The 22,762-nt window shown below is 46.2% G+C and overlaps 1 protein-coding gene across 1 annotated transcript in view; it reads left to right on the top strand.

Moving 5' to 3' along the window:
- LOC139264466 (histone deacetylase 9-like) overlaps positions 1 to 22,762 on the top strand; it is a 1,015,340-nt gene that overhangs the window by 268,682 nt on the left and 723,896 nt on the right. The window contains exon 3 of the mRNA XM_070880994.1: positions 22,157 to 22,398. Within this exon, the coding sequence (XP_070737095.1) occupies positions 22,157 to 22,398 (242 nt within the window). The remainder of the gene's footprint in view (positions 1 to 22,156; positions 22,399 to 22,762) is intronic.

Here is a 22,762-nt window from a genome sequence, read left to right as displayed (position 1 = left end):
CTGCGTCATGTAGGCCGAAGTCAGGTCGAGCTTGGTGAATGTCTTGCCTCCTGCCAGCATCGCAAATAGGTCGTCTGCCTTAGGTAGCGGGTATTGGTCCTGTAGCGAGAAATGATTAATAGTTGCTTTATAATCGCCGCAAATCCTGACCGTGCCATCACTTTTGAGTACTGGAACAATCGGGCTGGCCCACTCGCTGAATTCCACTTGGGAGATGATGCCCTCATGTTGCAGCTTGTCCATCTTGATTTCGCCATGCTGGACTGCTAATCCATTGTGCTCTGCATCTGTGGGTTTTACAGAGCTTGCAGCTCGTTGGAGGTGCCCCATTGTTCCACAGCTCTTGCAAACATATCCTTTGCAACAGCATGGATAGGCTGAATGAAGCCTCCACAACACCAACAAGGTGCGAATTGCCTTGCATTCATCCTTTGTTGCGGACTCTGAGTCATCTGGGTCACCTGAGGCCTGCTGGCAGTTGCAGACTCGTGGTTTCTGCCCTGTACATTTCTGCTTGCAAAGACAGTTCCAGTAAATTTATGAACATTTCTAGCACATGTATGCTGAGAGATTTGTTTGGTGTTATCACTGGTGGACATAAACGCCTGTGCTATCACAATGGCCTTACTGAGGGTCGGTGTCTCTACAGTCAAACATTTTCGTAGGATGGTCTCGTGGCCAATGCCCAGTACAAAAAAGTCTCTGAGCATTTGCTCCAGGTAGCCATCAAACTCACATTGTCCTGCAAGTCGCCTTAGCTCAGTGACCTAGCCCGCCACTTCCTGACCTTCAGATCGCTGGTACATATATAACCGATACCTCGCCATCAGCACGCTCTCCCTCGGGTTAAGATGCTCCCGAACCAGTGTACACAGCTCCTTATACGACTTATCTGTGGGTTTCATCGGAGCCAGAAGATGCTTCATGAGGCTGTAGGTCCGTGCCCTGCAGACCTTGAGGAGGACCGCTCTCCTTTTTGCAGTGCTTCCTTCTCCATCCAGCTCGTTGGCTACAAAGTACTGGTCTAACCTTTCGACATAGGCTTCCCAGTCCCCACCCTTCGAGAACTTCTCCAGGATGCCCACAGTTTGCTGCATCTTTGTGTTGGATTCGTGTATTCGTCGCCAGTTATTGTGTTCCTAAGACAGATGAGACTGCACACAGGGAGGTTAAAGTAACAGTGACCTCAGTCTTTATTAAGGCACTCCAGAGTGATTAACAGGCCTTCAGGGCCGGCTTGTATACAGTGCTCCCAAAGGATGCTGGGATCCCTTGGGACTTTAGGGGATGCGCTCCCTGGTGGCGGAACATGGGAGTGCATGCTTTACAGATACACAACAGTCTGGGCCTGATTTCTGCCACAACAGGTAAGTTTCCAATGCACATCGATACCCACCTACCTGGCGTTAACCTCTGATATCAGCTATAGAGATGTTGGACCACTATGTTGGCTATGGAGAAGAAAAGTTATTGGGCTTCTCAATCCTGATCACAATGTATTGAGCCCAATCACTTTGCAATGGAAAACGTATAGGTTTGGACATAGCTATAGTTCTCCTGTGGTTGATCAATCTCATGACACTGCCTAGGCTCATACATGAAGAAAAGCTAACAGGAGGGCTGGCAGGAGTTGTGAAATCAATGGCAATAAAAATCAGGAGAGATGTATAATGAATGGCTGATCTGATACTGCCCAATTTACACTATGGTCCAAAGTCAAAATTACACCTACCACACTGGAAAATAAGCAGCAGTTATTAAATTCGTAGATGTGATTTATTGTAGTAGAAGTAAATCAGCTCCATATTTGGTTAGGGAGCAGGAGGAACCAATAGGACTTGTGTCGAGTGATCTTTAGGATGGTGCACATTACAGAAATGATTTATTTCAGTGTCTTGTGTGACTGTAACTAACAATGTTAGAAATTATAGAAATTGTAAATTGTATTGGGCCGAAATTGCTCCCTGACTAAGAGTAGGCACATCTACCGTTCTTGTCGGGTGGAGGTTCGACCGATATTCAGCTCTTGTTTTTTTTGGTCGGGTCGGATGTCGGGTCGTCAGCTGGGTGGAAGTGCTGGTGGGGTGGGTCGGCTGTCGCTCCAGGTTATCAACGGCGTGCTCATGACATCACAACGTCCCTCCCCTTTAGTTAAAGGGTTGGGCCACTGCAAGCTCTGCATGCGGTTTAGTTAACTGGGCCAGCAGAGAGGGTTTCGGCCGGGCCAACAGCCTGGCACCCAAGAGGGGATTCTGGGCTACCTAAGAATATAAGATCATAAGAAATAGGAGCAGGATTACACCATTTGGATCCTCCAGCCTTAATAAGATCATGGCTGATCTGAACTTGGATTCAGCTCCACTTCCCTGCCTGCTCCCCATAACCCTTGACTCCCTCGTCATTCAAAAATGTGTCTATCTCCACCTTAAATATATTCAATGACCCAGCCTCCACAGCTCTCTGGGGAAGAGAATTCCACAGATTTATGACCCTCTGAGAGAAGAAATTCCTCCTCAGTCTGTTCTAAATTGACGACCCCTTCTTCTGAAACTATGCCCCCTAATTCTAGGTTCCCCCATGAGTGGAAACATCCTCTCTGTATCTGCCTTGTTGAGCCCCCTCAGTGTCTTATGTTTCAATAAGATCACCTCTCATTCTTCTAAACTCCAATGAGTATAGGCCCAACCTGCTCAACCTAGCTTCATAAGTCAACCCCTTCATCTCAGGAATCAACCTAGTGAACCTTCACTAAACTGCCTCCAATGCAAGTATATCTCTCCTTAAATAATGAGACCAAAATTGTATACAGTACTCCAGGTATTGTCTCACCAATACCCAGTAGGGTTGTAGCAAGACTTCCCTGCTTTTGTACTCCATCCTCCTTGAAATAAAGGCCAACATTCCATTTGCCTTCCTGATTAGTTGCTGTACCTGTTTCATGCAGAAGGACACCAGATCCCTCTGTACTGCAGCATTTTGTAATCTCTCTCCATTTAAATTGTAATTTAATTTCTTATTTTTCCTGCCAAAGTAGATAACCTCACACTTTCCCATGTTATACTCCATCTGCCAAATGCTTGCCCACTCACTTAGCCTGTCTATATCCCTTTGCAGATTCCTTGTGTCCTCCGATCAACTTGCTTTCCCACCCATCTTTGTATCATCAGCAAACTTGGCTACATTACACTCAATCCCTTCATCCAAGTCATTAATATAGATTGTAAATAGTTGAGGCCCCAGCAACTATCCCTGTGGCACCGCACTAGTTACCATTTGCCAACCGGAAAATGACCCATTTATCCTGACTCGGTTTTCTGTTAGTTAGCCAATCCTCTATCCATGCTAATATATTACTCCCAACCCCTTGAGCTCTTATCTTGTGCAGTAACCTTTTATGTGGCACCTTATTGAATGCCTTCTGCTAATCCAAATACAACACATCCATTGGTTCCCCCTTATCCACCCTGCTCGTTACATCTCAAAGAACTCCAGCAAATTTCTCAAACATGATTTCCCTTTCATAAGACCATGCTGACCCTGCTTGACTGTATTATGCTTTTCCAAATGTCCTGCTACAACTTCCTTAATAATGGACTCCAACATTTTCCCAATGACAGATGTTATGCTCACTGGTCTATAGTTTCCTGCTTTCTGTCTCCCTCCTTTTTTAAATGGGAGTTTTCCAATCCATTGGCACCTCTCCAGATTACAGGGAATTTTGGTAGATTGCAACTAATGCATCCACTATCTCTGCAGTCACTTCTTTTAAGACCCTAGGATGCAGGCCATCAGGTCCAGGGGACATGTCCACCTTTAGTCTCATTATTTTACCGAGTGTTTCTTCAGTGATAGTGATTGTTTTAAGTTCCCCCCTCCCTATAGCCCTATTGATGATCTATTATTGGGATGCTTTTAGTGTCTTCTACTGTGAAGAGCGATACAAAATATTTGTTCAAAGTCTCTGCTATTTCTCTGTTCCCCATTATTAATTCCCCAGTCTCATCCTCTAAGAGACCAATGTTTACTTTAGCTACTCTCTTCCTTTTTATATACCTGTAGAAGCTCTTACTATCTGTTTTTATATTTCTTGCTAGTTTATTCTTATAATCTATCTTCTCTATTATTTTTTTAGTCATCCTTGCTGGTTTAAGAAAATGTTCTAATCCTCTGGCCTCCCACTGATCTTGGCAACTTTGTATGCCATTGTTTTCAATTTGATATCATCCTTTACTTCCTGAGTTAGCCACAGTTGATTCTCCCTTCTCTTAAAGTCTTTCCTTCTCACTGGAATATATTTTTGTTGAGAGTTATGAAATATCTCCTTGAAGGTCTGCCACTGCTTATCAACCGTCTTACACTTTTAATCTATTTTCCCAGTCCACTTTAGCTAACTCCAAACCCGTGGCTATCATTGTCGGGCAAACTTTGGAGTCGGCTGACAATTAAAATAAAATGGAGGCGCCGGCAGCGCACCCTCCCCTTTAAGGGCGGAAGCACTGCCCAGCCACACACAGCTTCCTGCAGGGGAAAGCTGTCAGTGGCACCGACTGGCGGTGGTGCCGCTCACGTGGGGCAGTTTCCCATGGGGCAATTTCCTGCGCAGGGCGAAAAGGGCGTCGGCACGTGCCCAACGGGCGGCAGCACGGGCGCCGTGGAAACCTGTTCCCACCGCTCCCGGCCCGGGGGCAATAAAGGAAAGGTTGGCTCATCCGCCTGCCCCTGGTCGGTAAGGCCTACCAGCTCAATTTACACCTCTTAGAGGCGGTAATGGAGCTTAAGGAGGGGGGGGCAATTTCGGCCCCTATATATACACAGAGCAACAGGCCAATGTCTCATTGGTAAATAAATCCCTTCCTACTTATCTCCCATTCCAAATAATTGGACCTGTCAAAATTTGCAAATTTGTGAAATATCTTGATGAGAAACTCACCCCCTATTATACAAATACTTGCACATGGATTGTAAGATGGATTGTGTTGGGTTAAATTAGGGTGGGTTTGCTGTGGCTTCTGTGGATGGACCTACTTGAAGCTGGAGTCCTTCATGGCTCAATCTCAGTTTTTTTATTTATTTATTCTTGCCTGTCCTATGGGGAAGCACCTGGCCTTTACTTCTTTTCTTCTCCAGATGGCTTGCAATATATGTTTTTGTCTTTTTTGTAACTTACATTATTTTTTTTTTATCCTTTGACTGCATCAAAACTAACTATGAAGAAGAGAAGGAATCCTGCTCTGAGCCTGAGGTTACTTGGCTTCCAATTTTTCCTCCCTGAGGTGAAATGCCAAATCTCTACTTGATGTTCCTGGCTGACTTTACAGCTGAGATTGGAAGCTCAGTGTATGGGGAATCACAGAGACCATCATATTGTTACTCCTGTGTAATAAGATTATAGGAAGGGATACAGGATGTATGCAACTGCACATAAATTTATTTCCGTATTATTCCCAAAGGGGGAGCTTTGAATTACTGCTTGTTCTTCACCATTTTATTTACATTGATCAAAGGATAGGAAGTTGCAAATACTGTGATGTCTGCAAACATTGAGCTGAAGGCATGGTCGGCCAGGTGCCGGTGGAGAAGGGTGAACAGTGGGAACTTCAAACTGCTAACTACATTCTAGCTCTGTAGCAGATGACAATGAAGTTCCAAAACTCTGTCCCACCATAACCAGATTCGTGTTCAGATGTGTGCAGCATAGTCAAGAAGAATGGTAACATTGCCAATATATTCAGCAAAAATTGCATTTGAGAGCACACTATACAGAGAGGAACTTAGATCCTTTGGCTATCACATACTTCCTACTGCAACATGTGATTTGCGGACCACCTTCAGGGTTGAAACCCAATGGAATAAATAGTTCATGTTTCTGATCTCTTGGTGAAGAGTTAATTATAGTAGGAGTAAGGGACTCATAAAATGGATTTGTGTATGTGTGTGTGCACGCGCGCATACGCACATGTGTATTGGAGATTTGGGAATCGAATAAACAAACTTAAAAGTAAAAAGTACTTGATGTTTGAAATGACATTTAACATAATGGAGCTTTCCAAGCAAAAATCTGCCTGTATACTTATTAGAGAAGAAACATTACTTAAGCACCATTTGAAATGTTATTACAGCTGCCTCATTGCTGTTTGGTCAGCTCAGGGAACTTTTGTCGTTTACTGTTGTGTATAACTTTTCTCGACATTGTATAAGAGCCAACATACCTTGCTTCACATTACAGTGTTTCATGTACTGTTGAAGTCTTTGTCCTAAAAACAGATGTCAAATTTTAAATGAAAACAATGTACTCTTGTTAACACATCATTTGGTTTGTAAAAATGTTGCAGCTAAATCATAGAGCTGTACTATAGACAGTGTTTATTACACTTCCTGCAACAAAGTATATGTGAGCCTTTTCCCAATATTCCTGTGTGTACAGATGAATTTAATGATTTTCATTAGAAAAAAGCTATTGAGCACCTGTGCTGATTGGTGGCAGCCTGTTCATATTCAAGTCATGTTTAAGGTATTTCTACTTTTGCCTTCCTGCCCCCAAAAGAAAAATCAGGTTTTATAAGGCCTAAGTCCACCCTTGGATAACATGTGGTATGTTCACCTTATCCCTTAATTGGTGTTGATAATGATGGAAAATTTATGTTTTCTCCAGAATGCAAATGTAAACTTAAAAGTTAAAATGATAAACAACAGATTTTCTGGTAACGCTGGAAATTATGATGGAACATTATTTTCAATTCATCTGTGCGTTCAACTCTTCCCCGAAGAATGTTTGCACGCTTCCAATCTTCATTTGTTTGACACGTTATCCTCTCTGTGAGCCTAAACACAGGTTGATTTTCAGAACTACTGAAAAATGAAATAGCAGTACATCAGGGTGTTGTGGCAGGGTTGATTTTTGAGGCAATGAGAACGCAACCTATAAAATGGTGAGACTTGGTTTTAAGCCTAACATTCTTAGGTGTGCACTTTGGACATCATGAAGATGTGACCAGTGATTTATAAATACACGTTTTGTTTCTTTAACTAGCTGTACATTGTACTTCTTCTGGGTTGGTCTCTATCCTCATCTGCTTTCTATTTGTTTTCCTTAACCATGGGATTGAAAAATAATTAAATAAAGTTGAAAATTCAGCTGGCCATTTTGTGCATGCAATGGATCTCCATCCATGCAGTGGTTTATGGGAATTCTGGTCTTGTCTGAAGTCACGTGGGTAGTTTGCGCATATGGAAGGCGTTATCTGGCCCTTTGTGCATGCAAAGGAATCCCAACTGCTCAGTGACTTCTGGGAATTGTTGTGTCATTGAGGATTGTGCCTTGGAGCATGTTGGGAGGTCTCTGATTATGAAGATTTACCTGACTGTGTGAGGAATAGGAAGTATTGGGGACGAGGGAAGTCAGAGGCCCAGTGAAGGGCATTGTGCTCTTTCTGGAGGGGACAGATAAGTTATTGGAACTTATAGATAAATTTTCACTTTTTAATGTTTATATAATGAATGTTATTTTTAGCTGTATGGGATGCAGTGGGTAAACAACTATCGTACGGGTTGTACCTCAGAGAATTTTGTTTCCCTGTGATATTACTGTGTCGAATTTTGTTTTTGGTACCACGTGAGTGAAATGGGAGAAAAGGTTTTAGGTAACATGATTGGTGAAAAACAAAAGTAGAAATAACCAATTAAAAAGGAAAAGAATACAGAGAATTAAATTCTGGATAAATAATAAAGAAGACAAGTAACCAACAGTTAACCTGTACAACAGACTCAGACGTCGATAGTCATAATGTACTGGACAGATTTGACATAGAGGACAATCAGAAGAAATTTTGTTATAAAGATATACTGCACTAGTTTAATCACAGGGTTAATCTCTTTCTTTTCAAAGCTGGATGAATGGGTGTGGAATGTACCATCAAAAACAAAATACAGTGCCTTTGATGATGCTGCCCTGTACAGAGGTCGAAATAAGAACATCATTATCAGGCAAAGAGCTACGTCCTTGAGAGGACTACAGCACACAGCTTTAGAAGCTCGGAAATGACCCACACTGTTCAGTGTAAGGAATATGGCCCTTCCAAAACTATGCTCTCAGAATTCTAGGAACATTCCTGATTTGAACACTGTAACAAAGGAGCTTGTGCTTTTATTGCCAATAGTTATTCTTAGATTTCCTGCCCTGGCTCCATGTTGACTATCTGTCTGCAACTAGCATCTCAATGGAAAAAAATAAATGTTAAAAATATTTTCCAAACTATGACTTTTGGATAAGTTTAAGGAAATTTTAGGGAATAGTTATTTCAAATGTGACATCAATAATTGGCTATTATCAGATACTATTCTAGGGAAATTAGCCAGTCAATGTAATCATCTACAGTATTCCAAGCTGTTAGCTATTATTTAATCCATCCAAGAGAAGTAAGCTAGTATTACAGATATGGATATTTCAGTGCCGACTACTGAGTTACTGCACATAGTGATAAGAGGTGGTTTTAATTTGTGAATTACAAAGTAACTAATAGAGCGAGGCAAGTCATAGACTTTCATCCCATCAAAACAGATGACACCAAAGAAAATTGCATGATAATCATTTCTTGAACTGATGTGGGAAAGTGTTGCCCCAAAATTGTTTTGTACCATGATCATTTCCCAACTGAGGAGGCAATGGGGTCCTTTAACTGTCTGCAGATGTGTAAGCTTTCTACCCCACCTATTCAGTACCACCAGAACGGAACAAGAACTACAAGCCCTGAAGTTCCCCAGTCCTGGGGCTGTAACTGGAGGGAGTTCTGGATGGGTGGGGGTAGAATTTGGGGCGGGACCTAATAATGCCAGATTTTCGGTTGTCAGAAATTCAATCTATGGTGAGGGCAGGCCCATAATAAACCTGACCACATATAGGCGGGAGCATTATAATGTCATGAAAGTTAGAGAAATATGTCATATTCTGTATTTTCCTCCAATTTAAACCTGGCAATGCCGGGCACAAGGGATGCCTGTGCATCCCTGATAGCTAAGGAATGTTGGGGTAGGGGTGGGAGCAGTTAAAATTAAAAAGGTTGGTTTTGACAATATAATTACTCAATGGGAAAAAAATCAGTTCTCGAAATGATTTTACTGTGCTACCTCTGCCTCATGGGCCCTTTTGTGCTGCAGCAGCATACTGCAGCAACATACTGCAGCATAATCCCTCCTCCTTCCCATCGGAGGCCCCAGTTGCTTTGAAAATGGCACAGGCACCCAACTTCAATATGCAAAAGCACTTTACCCTGGGATGAGAGGAATGTCTATGGGTTGGGTTTTGCCCCAAAAGGCCTCCCTCAGAATTTCGGCCCAGTGGAATGTATATGTGCGTGAATAATGTTTTCATGCTCTAATGCATACGTTTGTGTTGTACACATTACGGTTCTAGTGGCGTTCCACTGAAAACCGCTGTCAGCAACAGCCTTCGTACTGTTGATATTAAAACCTGCTTCTAAGCATTAATCATATTTAGTTACTGTTGCAAAGCTTTTAAGTGATCCTGGGTTGCAGGCAGTGCAATGTAAGTCAGCTTCAAATGAATGGGAAGCAAGGTCACATGAAACATCTCTGGTACATCGTTGTCATAATGCTGAAGGCACCCATATGGCAGTTTTCTAGGAGGTGCGGAGGGTGCGGTTGAGGCCAAAAGCAGACGAAGTACCCGGCACTGCTGGGGACGTGAAAATCCTGCTGACCTTAATGGCAGGATCTCATTAATACTTTGTAGCTCCCCATCCCACCCGGCAGCTGCCCAAACAGACAGCAAAGCTGATGGATGGAAGGGAACATTAGTGACAGGAGGCCGCAGCTGGGGACCTTTAAGGCCGATCCCCGGCAATCAGGCTGGGGGAAGGCGGAAATTGGAACAAGGAGAGGGCTGAGATCAGGAAAGGGAGGGGGGGGGGGGCGAGGCCTGCAATCAGGAGGGGGAGGGGCTGCGATCGGGAGAGGGGAGAGGCTGGCAATCGGGAGGGGGAGGGACCTGCGATCGGGAATGGGGAGAGGCTGGCGATCAGGAGGGGGAGGGGCCTGTGATCGGGAGGAGGTTGAGGCTAGCTATTGGGAGGGGAGTGGCCTGCGATCGAAGGGGGAGGGGCCTGCAATCGGGAGGGGGAGGGGGCTGCGATTGGGAGGGGGGGTGGCAGGGACCTGCGATCAGGAGGGGGGGAGAAGCCGGTGATCGGGAGGGGAGAGAGAAGCCTGCGATGGGGAGGGGGAGAGAAGCCTGTGATCGGGAGGGGGAGAAGCCTGTGATCGGGAGGGGGAAAGGCCTGTGATCGGGAGGGGGGAAGTAGCCTGCGATCGGGAGGGGGAAAGGCCTGTGATCGGGAGGGGGGAAGGCCTGTGATCAGGAGGGGGAAAGGCCTGTGATCGGGAGGGGGAAAGGCCTGTGATCGGGAGGGGGAAAGGCCTGTGATCGGGAGGGGGGAAGTAGCCTGCGATCGGGAGGGGGAAAGGCCTGTGATCGGGAGGGGGAAAGGCCTGTGATCGGGAGGGGGAAAGGCCTGTGATCGGGAGGGGGGAAGTAGCCTGCAATCGGGAGGGGGAAAGGCCTGTGATCGGGAGGGGGGAAGTAGCCTGCGATCGGGAGGGGGAAAGGCCTGTGATCGGGAGGGGGAAAGGCCTGTGATCGGGAGGGGGAAAGGCCTGTGATCGGGAGGAGGGAAGTAGCCTGCGATCGGGAGGGGAAAAGGCCTGTGATCGGGAGGGGGAAAGGCCTGTGATCGGGAGGGGGAAAGGCCTGTGATCGGGAGGGGGAAAGGCCTGTGATCGGGAGGGGGAAAGGCCTGTGATCGGGAGGGGGAAAGGCCTGTGATCGGGAGGGGGAAAGGCCTGTGATCGGGAGGGGGAAAGGCCTGGGATCGGGAGGGGGAAAGGCCTGTGATCGGGAGGGGGAAAGGCCTGTGATCGGGAGGGGGAAAGGCCTGTGATCGGGAGGGGGAAAGGCCTGTGATCGGGAGGGGGAAAGGCCTGCGATCGGGAGGGGGAAAGGCCTGCGATCGGGAGGGGGAAAGGCCTGTGATCGGGAGGGGGAAAGGCCTGTGATCGGGAGGGGGGAAGTAGCCTGCGATCGGGAGGGGGAAAGGCCTGTGATAGGGAGGGGGGGAAGTAGCCTGCGATCGGGAGGGGGAAAGGCCTGTGATCGGGAGGGGGGAAGGCCTGTGATCGGGAGGGGGAAAGGCCTGTGATCGGGAGGGGGGAAGTAGCCTGCGATCGGGAGGGGGAAAGGTCTGTGATCAGGAGGGGGAAAGGCCTGTGATCGGGAGGGGGAAAGGCCTGTGATCGGGAGGGGGAAAGGCCTGTGATCGGGAGGGGGGAAGTAGCCTGCGATCGGGAGGGGGAAAGGCCTGTGATAGGGAGGGGGGGAAGTAGCCTGCGATCGGGAGGGGGAAAGGCCTGTGATCGGGAGGGGGAAAGGCCTGTGATCGGGAGGGGGAAGTGGCCTGTGATCGGGAGGGGGAAGGCCTGTGATCGGGAGGGGGGAAGTAGCCTGTGATCGGGAGGGGGAAAGGCCTGTGATCGGGAGGGGGGAAGTAGCCTGCGATCGGGAGAGGGAAAGGCCTGTGATCGGGAGGGGGAAAGGCCTGTGATCGGGAGGGGGAAAGGCCTGTGATCGGGAGGGGGAAAGGCCTGTGATCGGGAGGGGGGAAGTAGCCTGCGATCGGGAGGGGGAAAGGCCTGTGATCGGGAGGGGGGAAGTAGCCTGCGATCAGGAGGGGGAAAGGCCTGTGATCGGGAGGGGGAAAGGCCTGTGATCGGGAGGGGGAAAGGCCTGTGATCGGGAGGGGGAAAGGCCTGTGATCGGGAGGGGGGAAGTAGCCTGCGATCGGGAGGGGGAAAGGTCTGTGATCAGGAGGGGGAAAGGCCTGTGATCGGGAGGGGGAAAGGCCTGTGATCGGGAGGGGGAAAGGCCTGTGATCGGGAGGGGGAAAGGCCTGTGATCGGGAGGGGGAAAGGCCTGTGATCGGGAGGGGGAAAGGCCTGTGATCGGGAGGGGGAAAGGCCTGTGATCGGGAGGGGGGAAGTAGCCTGCGATCGGGAGGGGGAAAGGTCTGTGATCAGGAGGGGGAAAGGCCTGTGATCGGGAGGGGGAAAGGCCTGTGATCGGGAGGGGGAAAGGCCTGTGATCGGGAGGGGGGAAGTAGCCTGCGATCGGGAGGGGGAAAGGTCTGTGATCAGGAGGGGGAAAGGCCTGTGATCAGGAGGGGGAAAGGCCTGTGATCGGGAGGGGGAAAGGCCTGTGATCGGGAGGGGGAAGTGGCCTGTGATCGGGAGGGGGAAGGCCTGTGATCGGGAGGGGGGAAGTAGCCTGTGATCGGGAGGGGGAAAGGCCTGTGATCGGGAGGGGGGAAGTAGCCTGCGATCGGGAGAGGGAAAGGCCTGTGATCGGGAGGGGGAAAGGCCTGTGATCGGGAGGGGGAAAGGCCTGTGATCGGGAGGGGGAAAGGCCTGTGATCGGGAGGGGGGAAGTAGCCTGCGATCGGGAGGGGGAAAGGCCTGTGATCGGGAGGGGGGAAGTAGCCTGCGATCAGGAGGGGGAAAGGCCTGTGATCGGGAGGGGGAAAGGCCTGTGATCGGGAGGGGGAAAGGCCTGTGATCGGGAGGGGGAAAGGCCTGTGATCGGGAGGGGGGAAGTAGCCTGCGATCGGGAGGGGGAAAGGTCTGTGATCAGGAGGGGGAAAGGCCTGTGATCGGGAGGGGGAAAGGCCTGTGATCGGGAGGGGGAAAGGCCTGTGATCGGGAGGGGGAAAGGCCTGTGATCGGGAGGGGGAAAGGCCTGTGATCGGGAGGGGGAAAGGCCTGTGATCGGGAGGGGGAAAGGCCTGTGATCGGGAGGGGGGAAGTAGCCTGCGATCGGGAGGGGGAAAGGTCTGTGATCAGGAGGGGGAAAGGCCTGTGATCGGGAGGGGGAAAGGCCTGTGATCGGGAGGGGGAAAGGCCTGTGATCGGGAGGGGGGAAGTAGCCTGCGATCGGGAGGGGGAAAGGTCTGTGATCAGGAGGGGGAAAGGCCTGTGATCAGGAGGGGGAAAGGCCTGTGATCGGGAGGGGGGAAGTAGCCTGCGATCGGGAGGAGGAAAGGTCTGTGATCAGGAGGGGGAAAGGCCCATGATTGGGAGGGGGAAATGCCTGCGATCAGGAGGGGGGGAGAAGCCTGTAATCGACGGAGGGGAAAGGCCAGTGATTGGGAGGAGGGGAGAAGCATGTGATCGGGAGGGGGAAAGGCCTGTGATCGGGAGGGCAAGAGGCCTGTGATTGGGAGGGGGAGAAGCCTGCGATCGGGAGGGCTGGGGGGTAGGTCAGTGATCGACATGGGGGGATGGAGTCTTGCGATCAGGAGAGGTGTTGGGAGGAAGCCGATCAGGCTGAGGGAGGCCAAAGGCTTCCTTGAATGGTCAAGGGGAGCACTCCTGCTAATTCTGGCCCACAAAGAGTGCTGACATAGCCACTTAGCTTGGGGAGCCGGCAGCTCCCACCACCATTTCCCTGCTGATTCCAAGGAAACCCATCCAGCAGCAGTTACCTTCAAATCAGGCTCCCAATTGCACTGTAGGAGTTCCTATTAAATATGTTAATAAACATTCAATTTCTTCATGGAGGAACACTCAACACCATGGTATCAGTGGCAGACATGTGCATAGAGGGCTGGAGATCACATTCCATGCATTTCATTTTTTAATCCTTTCCTGCCTGTGGAGGCCTATGTTACTGTGATATGGCAAGCTAACCAAGCAATATATTAAAGGAAAGTAAGTCAAAAATATACATGGGCTAGAGTTTCCTCTCAAACCGCCCATTTACCGTCCACTTACTAACCATTTACCGCCCAGAAATGCAAGTTTCCTCTCAAACCGCACTTTACCGCTCACTTACTGCCCGACAGTAAATTCCACAGTCCTTACTGCCGGGTGGTATTCGATACTGTCCGCCCATATATTACCCCGCAAATACCGCCCAAAATGGAAGTTTCAACATTTAAGCTCTGTTTACCACCAGACCTTAATACTGCCCTGAAAAGGCAGATCTTACTGGATCTTAAGTGGGCAGTATGGACACAGATCTAACAAGTTTGTTTGATATTACACAGATCCTTCTAGTTCACCACAGTTTGATGTATTTGTAAATGGATTGTAGTATTTTCTAGTGTTAGCCAATAATATAAATGATCTAATAAAGCCTTTTTACTCCTTTAGTCTCTCTCACTCACTAGTCTCACTCACATTAGTCTCACTCATCCCCCGGTCTCTTCCCCCCACCCACCCTCCCCAAAGTCTCTCCCCCCCCCCCCAGGTCTCTCCTAACCCCAGTCTCTTCCCCCCCCAGTCTCTCTCCCCACCCCAGTCTCTCTGCCCCCCAGTCTCTCTCACCCCCCAGTCTCACTCACCCACAAGTCTCTCTCCTCCCAGTCTCTCTCCCCCCAGTCTCTCTCCCCCCAGTCTCTCCTCCCGCAGTCTCTCTCCCCCACAGTCTCTCTCCCCCACAGTCTCTCTCCCCCACAGTCTCTCTCCCCCACAGTCTTTCTCCCCCCCCAGTCTCTCTCACCCAGTCTTTCTCGCCCCCCAGTCTCTCTCACCCCACCATCTTTCTCACCCAACCATCTCTCCTCCCCCCAGTCTCTTCTCCCCCAGTCTCTTCTCCTGCTAGTCTCTTCTACACCTAGTCTCTTCTCCCCCCAGTCTCTCCTCCCCCAGTCTCTCTCCCCCGCTGTCTCTCTCCCCCGCAGTCTCTCGCCCCCGCAGTCTCTCGCCCCCCCAATCTTTCTCCCCCACAGTCTCTTCTCCCCACAGTCTCTTCCCCCCCAGTCTATTTCACCTCCCAGTCTGCCTCACCCCCTATAGTGATCTCCCCCCCCCACAGCGATCTCGCTTCCCCCCCCACAGCGATCTCACTCTCCCCCCATAGTGCTCTCTCTTCCCCCCCCCCCCCCCCAAGCGATCTCACTCTTCCCCCCCCACAGCGATCTCAGGCTGGCAGTCTCTGGCCTCTCGGGGGGTGGAGCTTGATAGCCGTGCGCGTGCGCACAACTTGGGAGATGAAGATTCCCAAGTCGATAGGCCTCCTGTGCCGCACACCGCCCGCTCCACTTCGCTCCCGCACCGCTTCGCCGCCACCGACATGGAGCACCCGAAAACCGAGGGAGCGCGCACCAGCGGCATTCTGGCAATTGAAAAAGACGCCACCGCTAAGGATCGGGCAGAAGTGATTTAAATGGAAAATCCAGCTCATGATTCTTAAAGAAAATGTCAGTCTGTCAGGTTGGTGTTGCAGTAGAGTGGAGAAGTGGAGTATGTCAGTCAGTCTCAGTGAGTGGCACTCTTGCGTCTGAGTCAGAAGGTTGTGGTTTTATGTCTCACTCCAAAGACTTGGGCACAAAATCTAGCCTGACAGTCCAGTGCAATGCTGAGGAAATGCTGCACTTTTAGAAGTGCCGCCATTGGCTGAGATGTTAAACCGAGGCCACATCTACCCTCTGAGGTGAATGTAAAAGAGTCCGTGATACTATTTCCAAGAGCAGGGGGGTTCTCTCTGGTGTTCTGGCTAATATTTATCTCTCAAATAACACCTAAAAAATAGATGATCTGGTCATTATCACATTGCTGTTTGTGGAAGCTTACTGTGCGCAAATAGGCTGTGGCCTTTCCTACATTACAACAGAGGCTACAATTCAAAAGCACTTCATAGGTTGTAACATACTTTGGGATGTCCTGAGGATGTGAAAAACCCGATATAAATGCAAGTTCTTTCTTTCTCTCTGCTCACCTGAAGATCTTGGTTCACAATTGTAGGGAAGTACTGAGCAGAAGCCAAGCACTCGTGTTCTGAGAGTGAGTTAAAATTGGAAAGCGAGCACCTCCATTTTCTGAGTTGCCATGGCAGAAACTGGAAAACAAGTCACCTTTGCCCGCTCAGCTGCATGTGGTGCAAAGCTTGAGAGAGCCAGGGGATTGGGGATGAAGTGGGAAAAATGTTTTTGATAAATGAATCACAATCACAAAGTGAACTGACTAAAAGCAGAAACAATGTATAGTAATTTGTTTGAAATGTAACATTAGACACCTCTTTAATTTGATCAAAGCCCTTCAAAATAAAAGAGAAACATTAAACAATGCGTGCAAAACTGGTGTCAGAAAGAATTACAAATTCCTAGTTTACCTTTTTAGTTGTAGCCACAAGTAACTCCTTCCTGAATTGTGATAAAGTGTTTTAATCCTATTCAAACATTTTTTTAATGATACGTGCCCTAGGTATGCTATGAGTGGGTGGCATTTGTGACATGAAAAGGACAAGCGATTTTTCAATGTTGCAGTGAGTAATTGTGACTCATCCTTTGGGCAACAGCCTGCCCACTCAGAGCTATCAGTTTGCTGATTGCCATCTCCCGGTGCAATGAAATATTCATGTGCTTGCCCTGCGCTTACCATGCACTATTGATTTTTTTCCTGTAAACTGGGTTATATTTAGTCCCGAAGGCTGGAGTATAGATTACAGTCCAATAAATTGGATTTATGGTCAGATGCCTACTGCTTTGTGGAAATCTGTTGTTTTTTTCCTTGTATTTTTTTTGGCTTACTGATAACTGCAATTGAGATGTAGCAGTTAAGCTTTCCTCAGCACGCTAATGATTTACTCTCCACTGAATACGCTCTGTGAGTACAAACAAGACTTTATAATTCGGTCAGACAGTTAATTTAAATGACTTTTATGCAGGAGCTTGTATAAAATAATCCTGAATGTGCATTTTCTGTACATTAATAAGAGGAATGTTTTTTTTCTTGTATGTTCACTTCTTTTGAAGGGGCAAATTAAAAATTCTTGTTGTCTGATGAAAACCCTTGAGGACTTAATTTTAGCAGCATTACTTCAGAGAAGACTTCTAAAAGATTTGGCATTATTTTTTGTGTCCCAGATTACTCAAGAGACTGCTAAACATAGAGCCAGCTTCTGCGTTGCAGTCCATTACTCAAATGCACACACAGACTTGCTCGAGGCAGAGGCTGACTCAGTAAAATGCTGCCAGCCCCATTCAAATTAATATTAAACTGAAGCATTTTGAGGAGAAATAAAATCATTTTGTCCAACAAGGTTGTCATGATGTCACTGTGTCAGATAGCATGACATCAATACCCTTACTGGCATGTTGGTGCAATATTGGTGATATGTGATATCATTTCTTTTGTCAGTGGGATTTCCAAGTTTGATACCATATCTAGACATCAATAATCAAACTCAGATCCCAGTGAATTTCATGGCAGCCTGAATATTACCAAACTGACCTCAAAGTGATCCCAAAGGGGAGCAGGGTCTCTGTCATAAGCCAGGTGGAATGAGGCATATCTCAACATTGCAGATTTACAGCAAATAATATTATTGCAGATGTGATATAGCAGAAAACAGGTGCATACTTAGAAAGCTGCAATGGAAATCCAGTACTCAAAGGGTTGAGTATCTCCACTCATTTTATCTGATATGTGTGGTCTGCAGACCTGTGGGATAACCAGCAATCAGGACGTACTTGCTGTGTGCATCCCAAAAGCCATTAGTAGTGAATCTAAACAATGAAGTCCAATGTTGAACGGCAAAGCACTATTTTTTTTTAATGTTTAAAGAGGCACTAACGTCAAGAATTTTCAACAAACCTTTTCATCTTGTTCACAAACACACACTGTGATGAAGTAAATCTCAGTTCAATATGTTATTGGATTAGTTGGGCATAGCATCAGCATAACAAATTGACAAACGACTGCTACCTCTTCACAAACACAAAATAAGTGTTGGTCAAATTCTTTTCCTTGAAGCTAATTTCCCTTTAAAACAGGGTTTGCATTCTCTGTTGTCCAGTTCCTTGTAATTGAGTAGCCTGTTTACCACAACATTTCATTAACAGGATAAATCATTTGTCAAGAGTTCAGGTCCAGAAAATATTATTAATATATTTTCCTCAGTTTCTTGCACAGTTCTAATTTTTAAATGAATATTTTATTGCAATGAAAGTTATTTATTGTATTTACTTTTTTAAATGTTTCAAAAGATCCACAATTTTCCCATTTTTGTTGCAGCAGCACTCCCTAACCCCACCCTGCCCCATGAAAGTGACGATTTCTCCTGAGTACAGTTGTGAGTGCCTTACTCAAGTGGCCATCTTTTTTGCGTCAGGCTGATTTTTTCCTCTTCTAGCTTAACCCAATTGTATTGGATCTACCAGCACTATGATTAAAATCAACCAACTCAACACAGTATGAAGAATCATCTTGATACTTTCCTAGCCCATACGACAAAGTGCTATACAGATGTCCATTTATCGACAGAGCCACTATGGGAAATTCATCCATGTATTTAGACAATTTGTTTTCGTGTCCTGTGCTTTGAACTTCATTGAGTGTACTGCCCCTGAGATCTCTGTATATCAAAAATAAATAAACAATTGCACTTAAGTAGTGCTCAATCATGCCCCTCAAAAATGACGCAAAGCACTTCACATACCATGAATTTCTTTTTGAAGGACAGTGTCTGTTGTTATGTAGGCAATTGCCTGTCCTTTATCCAATTACTTTTGCAATTTTATTAGTAACATCATACAGTAGATCATCTGGTTATAGTGATTTAACAAATTTAAGCGCCATTAGCCCTTGTAATACAGTTTCCTTTTTGATATTTCTATTAGTTGTTCCTTTTTATCCTCTAGAGTTTCTGTAGTCCTTCCTTCATGTCCTCAATGAATACAGGATGAAATGTTTTTTAAGCATCTCTTCCATTCTTGTATTCTTGATTATAAAGTTTTCCCCTTCATCCCTTATTGGCCCTACCCCATCCTCACAGCAAGGTTCCACAAACAGTAAATGGAATGAATGACCAGTAAATCTGGTTTGGTGTTGTTGATTGAGAGGAATGTTGCCCAGGTACAAGGGGAATTCCCTGCTTATTTGTCTCTATGGGGGCAATTTTAACCCTGCTCACCCAGTGGAAATTGGGTGAATGTGCAGTTAAATTACCCTGGGTTATTAAAGTTCCAGAAGGCACCAGGAGCCCGTTGACCAGCTAAGCTGCCTGTCCAAAGCCGGTGAGGTCCTTCTCTAAATATGCAGATTGGGATCCAATGACTTCCTTGGACCTGACCGTAATTTTAACTCCGACCTGAGTAGGGGAAGCCAGTCAGGACCTGCCTCCAAATGCAAATCTTAGATGTTCCTCTGTGGAGCCAGGAGTAAGAGTGCTCCTGCAGGCCCAACAAGAGAAATGTAGGGCTTCTATGCTCAGGACATTCCCCTCCCCAACCCCTTACCCACCCACGACTCCCCTTTCCAGAACCCCCTTCCCCACATTTACCTGAGAGGCTGGCAGCCACTTCCTGCCAACTTCCTACTTGGAACATGTTAACGAAACCCAGGAGTTAAAATAGCACAGTCTCAAAATTTCTTCAGCAAGTGCACTTCTCGAGTGTTGATCTCGGAAGGACCAGTTTCCTTCGATACATAATGTAATTCCAATCTGTTGATTTTTCTTGTGTTAGAATGATTGAATTGCAGATACTTAATTATTTGTTAACAATGAACTGGGAATGGAGGCTGTTTTTTAACTGTTTTTTCTGCAGTGATGTTAGTGATAAGACCGATAGTTAAGGCACTGAGGATTGCTCTTCCATTGCTGTGGCTCCAGCGTTGGCTTCACTGTACTGATATCGAAATCAATGGAGTAGAAATTGGGCATGTTCTATAACAGGTGCACAGTTCACCACCATAGGACATGAGAACATAGGAACAGGAGTAGGCCATTGAGCCCCTCGAGCCTTTTCCGCCATTCAATGAGACTATGGCTGATTTGTGACCTAACTCCATATACCCACATTTGGTCCATATGCCTTAATACCGTTGGTTAACAAAAATCTGTCAATCTCAGATTTAAAATTAACACTTGATCTATCATCAATTGCCATTTGCGGAAGAGAGTGCCAAACTTCTACCACCCTTTGTATGTAGAAGTATTTCTTAATTTCACTCCTGAAAGGCCTGGCTCAAATTTTTAGACTATGCCCTGTAGTACTGCCTTATCTATTCCCCTTAATATCTTGAAAACTTTGATCAGATCACCCCTTAACCTTCTAAATTCTAGGGAATACAACCCTAATTTGTGTAATCTCTCCTGTTACTTTAGTCCTTGGAATCCAGGTATCATTCTGGTAAACCTACACAGCACTTCCTTCAAAGCCAGTATATCCTTCCTAAAATGTGGTGCCTAGAACTGCTCACAGTACTCCAGTTGTGGTCTAACCAGGGTTTTGTATAACTGCAGCATAACCTCTGCCTCTATTTAGAAAGTACCCTGTACTATACTTTTTATGTCGTAAGTGGATGAGCTCACATGTGCCGACATTGAAATCCATTTGCCTACATTGAAATCCATTTGCCACAGTTTTACCCAATCACTTAATCTTTTGATATTCCTTTGTAATGTTATGCTTTGAACTACCCTGCCTATAGTGCTGCCTATTTTTGTGTCATTGCCAAATTTGGATATATAACTTTCTATGCCATCATCTAAGTCGTGAAAAAAATACTGTGACTAGTTGAGGCCCCAACACAGATCCCTGCAGGATACCACTAGTCACGTCTGGTCAATTATCCATTATCCCTATGACCTGTCTCCTGCTGTAATTTCCTAACAAGGTCAATAATTTGCTATCAATTCCATGGGCTTCTACCTTAGTTAACAGTCTCTTAAGTGGGATTTTATCAAATGCCTTCTGGAAGTCCATATAAATAACATCCATAGACATTCCCTCGTCCACTGCTTTAGCCACCTCCTCAAAAAATTCAATCAGATTTTTCAGGCATAACCTACCTTTCAAAAATCCATGCTGGCTTTCTCTGATCAACTGAACATTTTCGAGGTGTTCAGTCACCCTATCCTTAATTATAGACTATAGTAATTTCTCCACAACAGATGTTACACTAACTGGTCTATAACTCCCTGGTTTCCCTCTCTTGCCGTTACTAAATAGCAGAGTGTAATGTGCAATTTTCCAACCTAAAGGGATGGTTCCTGAATTGAGAGAACTTTGGAAGATTATAGTTAGGGCATCTGAAATGTACTCACCTACTTCCTTTAAAACCCCGGATGGAAACCATCTGGCCCTGGGGATTTGTCACTCTTTAGTGCCATTATTTTCTTCATTATTGTTATTTTACTTACGTTAATTATATTGAGTCCCTGTCCCTGATTCATATTCGTTTCCTTCGGGTTTCCGATATGCTATCCTCTGCCTCCCCACAGGCGGTGAAGATTTAAATCTGCCCCAGTATGATTATTAAGAAAATACAATATTTTACTTTAAAATATATTATTTCAATATTTGGAACTCCAGTTTTCAATGGACTTGCATTCCACCAGAAACTGGGCATCCCATCTTATTGGCTGAGCAACTAACTTGAAGTTTGTGGACTTCAATGACAGTCCCACACTTCAATTTCTTTTCAGTTCTTAGCTGAGCCAGCAGATGGAGCACCATGCAAATGTTGGGTGTTTCATCCTGGGTAAATTCTGCCTCCAGGGAAAGGGTTCATCGGGGTAGGTCTTGACTTTGTGTAAGTGTAAATTGGCAGCCCATTTTAGATCTCTCCCATTTTTATTTCCATTGACTTCCAGAGGCATTCTCTTCGCTGTCCTGGTCAATATTTATCCCTCAACCAACAGCACTAAAACAGATTAACTGGTCATTATCACATTGCTGCTTGTAGGACCTTGCTATGTGCAAATTTACTGCTGCGTTTCCCTCCATTACAACAGTGACTGTACCTCAACTGTTTCTCACACTATGGGACGTGCTGAGGTCATCAAAAGTGCTATATAAATGCAAGTCTTTCTTTATTCCTATCACTGTTTTACACTATTGCCCAAGGCCAAAATCCACCCTGCATTGTCTAACTTACCCCACTTGATTACTAACTCCTTCCTGCTAATCTGACAATGGCATTAACGCTGACCATGGTGAACATGGTACCTAGGTTGTTATCTTCACCGTGACAGATGGCATGAGGGCAAGTGGCTTAGGAAACAAATGTAAATTGATAAATAGAAAAATAATACATTTCCAAAGGCAATGAAAGAAATGACAGTTTATATATTTTTTTAATTGAATAGTTGACGTCAGCTCGACACTTCCAGTGGCGTTACAACCAACCGCTCCAATAGATTTACGGACTGACCTGCGGATCGCAATGCCAGCTGTGGACCCTGCCGCGAGAGAACACCAGTTACAGCAAGAACTACTCCTGCTGCAGCAGCAACAGCAGCTTCAGAAACAGCTTCTTTTTGCCGAGTTCCAGAAACAACATGAAACCCTCACCATACAACACCAAGTCCAGCTCCAGGAGCACCTCAAGGTACTGCAGCTTAGAGCTCATCAAACCCAAGCAACATGCACTACACATAAATGGAGAGATGGGCACCAGAATACTTAGAAATCTTTAGTGTTCACTGAGGTGAATGGAGACATCTAATTGTGTATGAGTACCAAAACAAAATAGATTTATTGTTGTGATCATCCAGATGGCTGAATAATATTTTATTTTGCCAGGTGTTTCACAAACAAATTCTTTAGTGTATCGTCATGAAGGCTAACATGGTCAATAACATTCCTGGGCTGTGCTTCATGCATGACATTGCTAAATTCTTAATGGGAACAATGACACTATGGCTTGGATTTTCCTCTGAAATTCTGTTCCAGATCATGCAGGATAGTGGCAG

This window comes from Pristiophorus japonicus, chromosome 5 (assembly GCF_044704955.1).
Source record: "Pristiophorus japonicus isolate sPriJap1 chromosome 5, sPriJap1.hap1, whole genome shotgun sequence".
NCBI classification, from domain to species: domain Eukaryota; kingdom Metazoa; phylum Chordata; class Chondrichthyes; family Pristiophoridae; genus Pristiophorus; species Pristiophorus japonicus.
The sequence above is the reverse complement of the archived record's forward strand: the minus strand, read 5'-3'. Positions and strand labels throughout refer to the sequence as shown.